Source organism: Branchiostoma belcheri, unplaced genomic scaffold (genome assembly GCF_001625305.1).
Source record: "Branchiostoma belcheri isolate BF01 breed outbred unplaced genomic scaffold, Haploidv18h27 scaffold21, whole genome shotgun sequence".
In the NCBI taxonomy this organism is placed as follows: domain Eukaryota; kingdom Metazoa; phylum Chordata; class Leptocardii; order Amphioxiformes; family Branchiostomatidae; genus Branchiostoma; species Branchiostoma belcheri.
In genome coordinates, this window is record NW_017803602.1 from 1,055,317 (window position 1) to 1,068,203 (window position 12,887).

The following is a 12,887-nucleotide window of genomic DNA, read 5'->3' on the forward strand; positions in this document are numbered from 1 at the left end:
TACTGCAACAGCACTGTGAACACACTTAAGGCCACAGCAAGTAATGTCGGATGGCATCAGTGTGCACATTACATGTAACTTTCACCTAATTTACCAAACAATGAAATGAAAAGATTTAGGGATAGGTTCTCTGGTTAATAGATGAAAAACCAGTTGTAAAGAAGATGTACCGTATGATCTCATTGGCACGTGTTGCAAGTAAAGAGATCAGGCATCAATTGAAGACAGGATTGAGATGTATACACATCTACAGTGACAGGTAATACTGTTAATTAAACACAGAAGGGTGACAACAATACTCCAAGCAGATGTTGGGGTGGAAGACCTGAACGATTTCTGACTGCCAGACTTAATTCTCTGACAGCCAGTTTCCTGGGTGGCCATCAGAGAGAGGAAGCACGGCAGTCTGAAAATGTTAGTATGTATACCATCCTCACTGGAGATCTGCTTGGAGATCAGTTTAACTCCTAGCCAGCGGTAATAATTATATAACTGAGGATTTCAAAAGTAAAGTACCAAAGTCTTTATTGTCCCAATACTCGCCTATGCAGCTTAACAGAGTTTCCTTTTTCTTTGCTGATTACATCAACTATAAACTCAAGAATGAAAGATACAACTTCTGACACTAGGTCACACTTGTAACAACCAGCACGACAAGGGCATAGAGCACAACAGATGTGCTCCCAGCAACAGTACAGACCTGAACTGTGCCTGAGCAAGGTTCCGGATAAAACACCGCTCTGGATACAACAGATGTCTTGGACACAGGTATGTGACATCCACATTTTTTGGTAACACCACTGAATCGGTACCGAATACGGCAAAAATCATTTAAAAATCACATTTGTATAAAGTTCTGATTACATATTCTTAAAACAATTCTACTCTCTACCATGTTAAGAATTTTATGGTAGTTTTGCCCTTCCTCAAACTTTTTCTGTACTAAGTTTACATGGTACTACCACTTTATCCAAGGTTTAAACATTAATGAAGTCATTTCAAGCAGGGCAACACAAAACATAGTAGCCAATGTGTTTGACCTTTGTCAAACAGTCACTTTTGAAGTGCTTCTCATTGTTGCACCAACATGTGAACACACAAACAACTAAATACAATGTATAAACTGGATAACATTGGACAAGATTTCTATAAGACACACCGGCAAGAATGAATAGAGGACAATGTACTACACAGATACAGATGATAGTATAACTATTGAAGAGCATTTTTTTTTAAGTGGTTACATGTATTTCAGTCTTTTTCAAAAGTACCAACATGTGTCAAACACATTACACTAACACTGATATATTTCCTTTTAAATAAAGCTTTTTTCATTACTTTTGAGATAAACTTGCCAAATTATTCATTATGAATGGAATCCATTGTGGCCAGTATTTGCCATGACTTACATTTTAAAATCAAAATCACACACAACATACAATGTTTATAGCCAGGCTGTCTTGACCAATCCCAAGTCAGCATTCATTATGCATTATTCACACTGTTACCAAATAAGGCCAGGTAGGTTTAACCAAACTGAATACAACTTCTTATGCTTAGTATGCTGGCCCATAAATGTATTCATTCATTATTCTTTTTTGACAGCAAAAGTTGTTTGGTGACACATGGTGACCATCTAGCAAGTGTGAGTTATACAATCTTTCGCTGTCAGGGACTCTTCCCCAAGAGCTTGTGGCCATACACCTCTAACTCATATACATCCTATACATCTAACTCAAGAGAACCATTATATTAATCCCATTATCAGAACTACCAATAGTAGCTCAGGATTCTTTACCACAATGAGAGCCCAGGGTTATCTGTCACAACATAAACCAGTCATCACAGCCTCCAACACCATGGTAACAGACAGTTCACAGTCTGACATGGATAAGTCACATACCGGTATGCACAAATCAATAGAATTATAATGTCTTGACTTAGAGGTGTTGGCCATCAAGCTTCTAGGGGCCTGAGTAGAAGGACTGCTAGAAGCAGGATGAAGTCAGGCTAGTGATCCACACACACAGACACAGACATAGTGATCCACATGCTGACATTTTCTTTGCCTGATGCAACATCCATTCTATGCTGCTGCAGGTTGGATCTATGCAGAAATGTTATGATTTGCCAGAAGACGATTATTCTCCTACTCCTCCATGCAACATCCAGTGTGTCCAAGACAATGTACAATGTACACAATAAGAACATCAAGAAAAGTATCAAGTAGATTGACACACATAGTTTTATAAAGACTTCTCTCTCTCTTGAAACTCTGTTCATACATAATTGCTAAGATACACCTCGTCCAAAGCTAAAACTAACATTAATATTCCCCTATTCCCCTTTGGTAATATGCCGTCCATATCACAATATTTACATGCTTTCTATCTGTACCAGAATATATTGTTCTATATACGTACATGTAGATACCTCTTACTCTTATGCTTACAAAAGCAGCTTGCTCTTGATATAGGAATGCAGGGTTCTGATTGGTTGACAATGAACCAATCAAACGTCGTTAATTTGGCTGACAGGAAAACCGAGCAACACGTCACCGTGCCTCACACTACCTTTTTTTCTAGAGTTGGTATACCAATGCTGCTCATGAGCAGTTCATACTATCATACAAACACTGGGTAAAATATACAGCAGGAAGAGGGACATTCAACATTGGGATGGTTGGACTCTGACAGGGACCAGAATTTGTGATGCTTTGTACTGGTAGTCCACAAAATTGTTGGATCATATGCTTTATCTCTAACAACTCTTTACAAATTGAGAGTGTAGTAAGCAATTTACTAGGCTTGTTAGGTCCTTGAATCAGATATTATTGACTTTTTGAATTAACTGTTTATTGAAAGAAAGTTCCCAACTGTAAATTCATTTTAGACAGGTAAAAGTTGTTCTTCTGAATGAAGATCTGCATTGCCAGTATTTTGGGAGTGTGTCTATGGCCTTTTTACCAGGAATCAATTTCCACATTGGCCTGAAATGTTATAATAATAAGCGACTCTACAATGTATGTGATTTTTGTGGCCATTTTATGAATGAATAATTATAGTATGGTCAGACTCAAACCATATGAGATACCATAGGCTTAGCTGAGTCTGTGGGTCAATGTTTTAGACATGATAAGATTTTACGTTTTTACTAATGTCTTTGTCTAATTGCTCTCTAAAGGCAGAATAATGTTACAGTAAATTTACAGTAAAAACTATTCATCAGATGATGGTGGATTTCTTGTAAAGATCAGGTTCTGACCAGTTTTGACAAGCTTTATGCTAGTTTTTTTAAACCAGTAACTGTTCAAACTGGCAGTATGTACTTTTTCTGGACTGGTTATAACTGGTTGAGACTAGATGAATGTGTTTTTTTCCTGGACTGTTGCCTGTTCTCTTCATCCGCAGCCTGAAGCGTTGACTAGCTGTAGCCTTTGTTGTGGAAACAGGAGGCACAGCAGACCTTTTTGTAGTAACCATAGTGACACATTCGTGCCTGCACCACCAGGTTACAGTTGTGGAACTTGTCAATGCAACTGTCATCACTGTTCCCTGGAAATAACAATTATAATATATTACACATTTTTAGCCAGAAAACATAAAGCTTATTAGCACACTTATGGTGTCCTGGAAACGGAATTAAAAGGGGGAAACAAAGGAATTTTAGAAGCAACAAGTGGTCAGATTTCAGTATACATCTTTGCCTTTTTTGTGCGAGCACTTGGATTTCAAAGATTTAAAGCTCTAACAGCAGCTGTTTGGGGAGACAAACATCACTGGTGAGAGATTAGGACTCAGCACTCCTACATGTACCTGGAATAAATGCCCATTATAAACTCCAAAAATACATGTACATACATGTTAGGCAACAAAACATTAGTGGGTTACATAAAAAAAACATCACACAGAAGCTCTGGATTAGTCCATTTTTAATCTCAGGGATGAGAACAAAACTTCTCTAGTGTTGTAGTGGAAAGTCAAAGCTTTGCCTTATATAATGTACATGTATGCAGTCTTGCTGCCAAGTTATTTTGAACGAACCCTGCAGTTCATAAAGCAACTTTCTTTTGTTTCAGGGTGATAAAAAAATGAGAAAAGCTGCAGCCATCAAGTTGCACAAGGACACATCACCACTTGTTGTCTAGTTGAGCTGTACTTACTAGCAACTGAGTAGAGGCGCTCTGCAGGTTCTGAAACTGACAGAGAACATGTTAATACATGCCCACTCCTCTTCACCCTGCAAAATTCTGTACAAATATCCACCTCTACAAGTACCATAAACCCAATTCAGACCCACAAAAACTGCTTGCATCATAGAAATATGTACATGTAGATGTTCATCATTTTCCTCTGAGTCAACATTTAAAATGTATCCAAACATGCTGAGTAAATGTTTAATGCCTTCAAATTTGGTCATGCAAAGTACAAAGTATGTTTTTGTTTTACATCACCATTAAACTACCAATATGGGCACAACACACCAGTTTTGTACACAGGTACATGATATGTACAGGCTGAATTAGTATGATATGTACAGGCTGAATTAGTCCAGATTGTAAGGTTTCATCCACACACAATAGGATGGACCTATGCTTTTCAGTAAGCGTGGAGGGATTGTGCTCCAGCCGTTGATCTCATCTAATCCTAGAGGACATCCCTATGTACTCATTTTCTCCTGAGTCAAGTGAGAAAATAGATGTAATGTGGCTTTCCCAAGGGCAAAGCATTAGGGCCTGCTATAATATAGTATAAGACATAGGGATTCGAACCCAGAACCTTAGATTCTAAATCAACAACCCTAACCATAACTTCTTGCCAACTTAATTGAATTAATGTATGTCACGCCCCCCAGTGATGTAAGCAGTTTTTGTGAGTCTGAATTGGTCTATTCTCTGCTCTACTGACCCAAGACTTGGAAAAATCACCGCATGAAACTACAACGTTTCTCCACTTACTAACAGGAGAGGTGGAAAAGCCGGAGACTGTCCCTGAAACCAAGAGAGAGCAAACTTTGTTATTGACACCCAGGCAGACACAAGAGCACCTCAGCCAGTACAACTGACGTACACGTATGGCGTAACACAACAACCTTCCTGGTACACAGCAGCAGCTAGTTACACATATGCTAAGTCAAAAATAAACTACATTGGTAATTTCAGTTTTGGGGCCTTTAACGCCAACGTTTCTACCAGTACACACACTGGGGTGATATTTGAGCCAAATACAGTACCCCAATGTCTGCGGGACTGGTAGAAACCAGTAAATCACTTTTTGCACACAGGATTTGGTGTTAAAAGGCCCCAAAACCATAATTAGTTTATTTGTCCTTAAAGCCCTCTATATTTACCTGAAAGCCTTGTTAACAGTATCTAATATAGAGACCATTCCCTGGAAAGCCCACACCCCAAACTATCTAGTCTACTACTAAGTAAGAGTTCACCCAGCTTAGGCCACATCAATTCACTTTATTGGTTTTCTGACATTTTACAGTAAAAGATCATGGCAAGATAAAAATGATGGTTTTAGGATGGTACCCAAGCTAATGCAGATGTTGAGTCAAAGGGAATGAAGGAGACTTGGCAGTTATAATAGTTTCAGATACCTGCCTAAAATCTTGACTACGTATACAGTCACCATTTGAAACTGTGAACACAGTGCACCAACTTGAAGGTATACCAACTTTCTCTGGATTCTTGAGACTTGAGCATTAATTTTCAGACATTATGTGAACCAACAAATTGAGTTGTGGCCTGAGTTGTCTGCAGGCATGGGCTGTATTGCACAGACTGATGATGCTGACTACTGAAGCCAAGGCTGCCAAGTGAAACGTTTCCGTACTTACTAGCACTGGGGGTGGAGGGGCGGTAGAAAACAGGGGCTGAAATAAACAGGGAACAAGTTAATGGAAGGAAAGAAAATCTTGTTTTGGACTTCTGATCACCATTCATGCCTGTCTGAGGCCTCAATGCAGAAAAGTTGGACACTGTGTTTTAGGCTGGGATCTGAACCCTAAACCTTTACATTTTTACCTACCATGTGAGGTTGCGATGTAGCAGGGCTTGACACTACATGGTTCCCGATCGGATGGCCTGAGTGCCTTGTTGCACTTGGTGCTGATCTGCTGTTTCTCGTCCAGACACTGAACAACGCGCACCCGGTACCCACCATCACAGGTCTTTGAACACTGGAAAAAAATAGGAGAGGCACACGGAAATTTTATGAATGAAACAAAAAGTTCAACAAATTTCATGCTGGCTGTGACAGGACAAGATTTACTACAGAAGCAGTAAGCTGGGCCGCTGTAAACTTTAAAAGGTCACTTTGTATATGCAAAAAATAAAAAAAAATAGATAACTTGTGCACTGGGAAAGTAATGTCTCCAATAAGTCTCACACAGAAAACTCGCACAGTGGATATTTGGAACCCTGGTACATGTATGTCCATACCTGGCTCCAGTCGGTGTGGTACCACATGGCTGTGCACGGCTGGACCTCACACCTCTGCTGGTGAGCCGGCCGGCTGCCCTGCTCACAGCGGTGGTGGGACACGATGTGGTGCGCCTGTTCCCGCTTGTTCACCGAAATACACATGACGTCACGCTCCTGCGTGCCCTCACCACACGGCGCTGAGCACTGCAGGGAAAGGTAGGCAGGGCAAAGTTAAATCCATTGCAGCTGGTAAATCATAGACTTCTTTTCACACAAATACATGTAGATTCAGAACCTGTAATGATCTATTATACATCTCTGCTTGTGTTTTTACCATCACTTTTATTGGTTGCTCAAAAGTTGGTTGAGTTCTATTATCCACTGAAAATCAGGGCCATTCAAGTTTCTATATTATCCTGTATTTGTTTCTGTTAATAATAGACAGTATAAGTGTAACAGGCAGTGGTTACAACTACATGTACGTGGAATCTGTAGAATGGAGATGAATAGCATAATGTAAGTCACTGCTGGTCCTTATTCCCCTAAGCAACTGGTGTAACTTGTTCTAACTACCTATTAAGTAACTTAGTAACTTGAAATAAAGATAGCCAACTGACCGGCCCCCAAGGTCCAGAGAACCAGTGTGCGCTGTTCCTGTTACAGCTGTCCATGTCGCACGACTGCGTCTCCGAGGGTTTCTCCTTGCCATCGCAGCTGCCCAGTGGGAGGTCGTGGTCCTGACTCAGGATGCACAGCACATTCCGCTTCTGGATGCCATTGCCACAATCTGTGGAGCACTGCAGGGGGAAGGGTTGGTTATGTTCTGACACCCCTATGTTCCAACAACCTTAACCCAAATCCTATAGGATTATTAATTGGTATACATTGTGTAGTAGTATCTCCAGTAAATTAGTTCCCATGTAAGTGCTAAGTAATCAGCCAAAACTTGATTAAGCACTAAGTGCATAATCAATGAAACAGCGTTCAGTGTTTGAGATCACTTGCATTGCAACTGTACAGCACTCAAAAGGTGCAGTATATAGTAGAGTGTATTCATTCTTCAAGCTAACCGACATCTCCCACACGCTTGTCCCTCAGTAAGACATCTGGAGCCACATACAATGTAGTTTCCATTTAGAAATTCAGCCTGTCACACAACTGGTTTTGCCTGTGTGGCTTCTTCAAGTGTACAGAGGCTAAATAACACAAGGGGCATCCAGAAAAGTGCTCTATCAGTGTTGGCTACAGTGCGTGTCCACTGACGAAAAAGTTGGGTTTGAGTCAAGAACTAACACCCACATGCATAGACCATTTGGCAAACTCCTAGACGTCATACTGTCCTCCACAACAACCTACAGTAATTCCCAAGTGTTCAATTCTGCAGAGGATGTGAGCTTTTCCGGCCAGGAACCAACTTTCCAGATCTTTCCACTTTCCCCGAGCTAGTTAAACCTATATTCCAGTTACAGCCAGTAATTTACCAAGGGCTAACTGGAAATGGGCCAACAGGCTCAAGATTCAACCTGTGCATTATACTGTTCTGATAAAGCTCAGAAGCTACATGTCAAATACCCGGGACAACAAGTCGAAAATGTAGTCTGCGCATTGTTATGATTGAAAAAACAAGTTATGAAACTTTGAATAAATAACAAACTGAGTATGAGCAATGCTGCCTGGGTAGCCCACTGTACTGCATTGCTGCAATTCTGATATATAAATTAAAAAAGAAAATGAACAGAAAAAGGATCTCCACGTACCTTTCCCCAGTCGGAGTAGAACCAGGAGTTGGCGCACTGGCCCATGTCGCAGTCCTCGGCCAGGTGCGGCCGGATCCGCAGGTTACACTCGCCGTCAGGCCGGACCTCTCCCGTGCTCGTCACACAGTTCACCTCCCGTGTGCGCTGTCCCCGCCCACACGGCACCGAGCACTGCAGGACCAACACAACATAGGAAACTGTCAGGAACATCTCCATCATGGAACAAACTTCGTTAAAGTTTGTAGGTCTTTTGGAAGTCTTGGTTTTACGTGGAGTCACAAGTTTGCTGATGCAGAGGTGGATGGGAAAGGGCCTGCACTCAAATCTTCACCAAGGAAACTTTGAGGAAAATCTTCTGTGTCTTGGTAGGAACTTCCTTGTCTTCCCTCTGGAGTTTGTTGGTCCTTTGCCTTCCAGTCACAAGTTTGTGTTGTAGTGGGGGATGGAAACAGGCCCAGCTGCACTTTTCCTCTAGGAGATGCCAAATTTTAAATCTTCACATGAGAAGCGAGGGAATGGACACAGTGGCTCCAGACATACAGTTGTACAGTAGGTTCCCAAACAAGTTTGCTGTAACAGTTACAACTGTAAATCGGTGTGGCTTTACACACGTCTTCACAGGCGGTTCCAGACCTTCAGAATTGCATGGAGGCGCAGGCTGGGCAGTGACAGTTAGACCTGTTGTGAAGAGTTCTTGCACAGGTTTGCTGATGCAGGAGGAAACCGAAGCACCTCCACAATTCCCTTCGCACGAGATGCCAGGTCTCCAATCACAATGCTGCAGATTCTTGAAGATCTTCCACTCCGACCAATTTTCACATGAATGTCTGAAGACTTGGGTAATGGTGGAGATTGTGGTCAGGTTTTGGCAAGAAGTCCACTTTCGCCGCACTATAAGTACATGTAGTCTGAAATCTTACGAGTTCCTCCTTGGCCAATGGAAAAGCATCCAAGCTTTGTCCCCAGGAGAGTTAACGTTGGAGTGCAGCTGTTGCCAAAGTGCGTATTCTGGCTTGATGGCAAGAAACACAAATGCTGAAAATAACAGTAGCAAAACCGCAGTTAATTAACTTTCAGTCAGCAAAAATCCAGGATCTGTTATGTCCTGTGGAAAATGTTGCTGCTGATACTTGGTGATCTGTGCAGAAAACAGGCGGTACTGGTATCTTGAACCAGCTCACAGCTTCTCCAAAAACTTGTTGTCTCTCAGGAAAGCAAGACGTCACATTCATACACAAAGGTCCACAATGAGGGCTGGAATACCGGAAGAAAGACCACGATCTTGACCCTCGATTCCTGCAGAGGTGTCTGGAGAAATCTACTTTGAAAGTTGCTGTTGCCACGGCTTTCAAAAACAACAGGTTGATTCAGGGTACTTCAGAGATTAACACACTGTTAAGTCTCAAAAGGCTCTGAGGGATTGGAAAGACGATGAAAGACACAGGGACAATGCTAACAGACGGGGCATCTGTGTGAATGCAGACGCTGTGACTTCCGGCTGGTACAAGTCAGGTTTCCCTCCTTTTCACCCCTTTCACAGCACTTGTCACCAGGCCAGGCTGGTCCCCTTAGAAGTTCTCTTCAGAGACTAAATACAAAATGAGGATCAGATCCAGAGAAATTAGACAAATTACATTCTGGGGAATCAAGCTACAGGTCAGGATGGAAGAGCTCCAAGTAACTGTACAGAAATTCAACTTTCAACATTATAATGTAACAAATACCATGGTGGTTCCAAGGTTCAGATAAACACAGGGAGCCAGATGCCAGTAAATTACAGAAACAATTTTGTAAAATCCATGGCTTGGCCAGAGATCCAATGTTTAACCCTACACCTGAGGAAATAGAGAAAGAAATTTTGGCACTACATAGGAGTGTCGATAGATGCATTCCAAAAGGATTCAGTCAAGTTGGCAAGGCTTTTTAAGTACACAAAATGTATGTATATGCAAGGATGGAATATCAGCAACACAGCCCAGTCCATTTTAGCTGACAGAGAATCTAATCTTCCAGACTGGTGGGCGATTGTGACAAGAATAACAGGCATATGGAAAAACTGAACCTGCGCTTTTGACAAAAGCAGTGGACGAGTAAGAAGACCCTGTTGTGAATAGAACTTTGGCCTTGTTAACTGGTACTCCGGGTGACAGTTGGGATTCAAACACTCAATCCTCAGGTCCAAAAGCAGAGATGCTCCACACACACGAGGATGAAGTCCCAAGCCTCCAAAGTGATGTTACAGTTAACTGAGTGGACCGAAGTCTTGTACAGCGTGGAGAGACTGGACTGAAGCTTGTAGGCAGTTGAGTTAAAGACTGAGTGCTGGTGAACCACCAATCCAAACAGCCTGGCATGCGGCGGAATGAGGTAGGGTCAGGCACTGGCCCTGGCAGGCACAACTTGCCATCCTCAGCAAAAATCACTCTTAGGCAACATCAATCCAGTCCCTCGGTTCTCACACAATAAGCTTTCTTCTTTTAAAATACAAAACAGTAACATTATGTTTATTGCACATTGGTAACAAAATTTAATGTACACAAGTCAAGGTGAATATTAAAGTAAGGGCACATTCCTCTTGAAAATGGTAAGAATCACTATGATTAAATGTTTTCTGAATTGTGGAGCAATGTGATTAAGCTATGATGTTTCACATTTCATTATAATAAGTGTGCAATAAAATTAAAAGTATTTTGCACAAATGCTACAGGGTACATTCCCACTGGCTTGTTGGCTTATGGGTTAGACTTTCTTCTGTTATTATGGATTTCATGTTTTGATTAATAATTATCATAGCTGAGTGACAGCAAATTGAATTGGTGTGGCCTTAAAAAACACACACACACAAAGCTGGCATGCATTTCTTGCTATACCTGAGCCAAAATTCCTCCCAATACAAACCTTCGCCACAGGTGTCCATCTGTGTTTCACATTGACTGAAGTTTACATTGTGGTGGGTGGGGAGACAACTCTGACACAGGTTATACTGTACACCTACTGCTGGTCGCACAGCCCAGACTTATAAACACATCCAAATGTGGTCTTAGACTCTTCAATAAGCCCGCCTGTGTTCATAGCCTGGAGGACAAACATGTTTGTCCTGGTACTTCAACCACAGACTCCCCGGATCCTATTCTGGAATGCTACATGGCAGCTATCAACCGAAATTGGATTTCTGTAATACTTTAACTCTTATACATGGCTTTTACTGTACTGTAACAATACTATAAGAAATATTAATCAGCTCAGCTTTTTGATTTTCCAGTCATATGTGTAATTTTAAATTTTTTCATATAAGACAGGATGTTAAATTTAAAGTACAGTGTTGTTAAAAGATACAAATGCAAAATACAAGTAAGCTTCATGTCAATTCCCTTTGAACTCCAGGATTTCTTGCAAAAATGTTTTGTGTCTGGAAGCTGTCCTTAACAGGCCAAGTCTTGGCTATCTATAGTGACTGGGCCTGAACACTGAAATTCTGTGTTTAACAGGGTCTTTACCTGTTGCTCACGTATCATTTTAATCTTACCACATGTGGTTAGTTACTTTATCATTAATTTTCATCCACAAGGCAACATTATTTAAAACATATCATACAAAATTCCTGGATTGATGTTTTACAACTCACTGTACACAATGTCATTGATCTATACTCAAGGTCCAAAATTCTATAGATAGCTTAAAATATGGCCATCACTTGGGGTCCATATTTGCCTGATATCCTGTTTCTCCTGTGCATGACTTCACTGCCATGATGGCTCTATTTCCTACCGGCTGCATACATGTATGGTCAGGACCTGTTGATGGACCAGTCCCACTTATCACAACTGAAGTGGACTATGCTGTGGTTCTGCTTGTATTGCAAAATCAGGAATACTGCTGTGCACTGGTACAAAGTGAGACACCAAAAGAGTTTTGCCAGTTCATTCTAATGATGTTGAGATGAGTGATGGATTTCAAAGGCATCTAATGAAATTTTAAGGTGGCTAAACAATATAATATGAATGAGGAAATCTGTCTGATATTGACATTTACTGCCAATTAGCCCATTTTCGTCATTATTTCAGACTTGTAGCATTTGAAGTTAAGCCCCAAAGGAAGCTACATGTACAAAATGTAAGTGAGTAGCCCCTTAGGTTTTTGGGTACTGTCCATAAATAGCTAGAACTAGCCTATGATACAAAACAAGAAAGTTCTCTGTCAGTGACATTGCATTTTAGTCCCACAAATATCATACTGACTATGCTATGGGATAGGATTGATGTAACTTACTACTGTACATTAAAAGAATGACACAGAAAATTTAGTTTTGCTGCAATGGGTGTCTTCAACATCCAGAAGAAATTTCTGTTTCTTATCCTGTAGTAGAATTTCAATTGTATAATTGAGGATTAGGCAAATTGTACTTACCATGAAGGATAATCCCAATTATACCTGCACACTCCCTATTTGGGTATATCATTTACCTTATACAGACTTCAGAGCCGTGGACAGCACAGCCTGGCCAAACGTGTGTTGGTTGTTGTCCCTCCTGTAGTACTTCAGGAAGGTAGACTCTCGTGACCAGTCCGCTGCATTCATGATGCTATGTAGAGACACCCCAGCAGCTGTAGCAGCTGAAGTGGATGCTCCTCGAGTGGAATGAGCTGAGAAAGTTGCTGTGTCAACACCTGCCGTGCCTAACACTGACTTAACCCACCTGG

General features: G+C 41.2%; 1 protein-coding gene across 11 annotated transcripts in view; it reads right to left on the reverse strand.

The window, feature by feature from the left end:
- Positions 1-508: 508 nt before the first annotated feature.
- LOC109469672 (thrombospondin type-1 domain-containing protein 4-like) overlaps positions 509-12,887 on the reverse strand; it is a 101,357-nt gene continuing 88,978 nt past the window's right edge. For 9 of the 11 annotated variants that reach the window (XM_019768219.1, XM_019768213.1, XM_019768214.1 and 6 more), the window contains 8 exons: positions 8,188-8,358; positions 7,048-7,227; positions 6,449-6,634; positions 6,036-6,186; positions 5,845-5,880; positions 4,958-4,990; positions 4,163-4,198; positions 509-3,554 (listed from right to left, as the gene is read on the reverse strand). In XM_019768219.1, the coding sequence (XP_019623778.1) occupies positions 3,424-3,554; positions 4,163-4,198; positions 4,958-4,990; positions 5,845-5,880; positions 6,036-6,186; positions 6,449-6,634; positions 7,048-7,227; positions 8,188-8,358 (924 nt within the window). In that variant the 3' untranslated portion in view covers positions 509-3,423. The remainder of the gene's footprint in view (positions 3,555-4,162; positions 4,199-4,957; positions 4,991-5,844; positions 5,881-6,035; positions 6,187-6,448; positions 6,635-7,047; positions 7,228-8,187; positions 8,359-12,887) is intronic. The other 2 variants (XM_019768221.1, XM_019768222.1) reach the window with 2 other exon arrangements.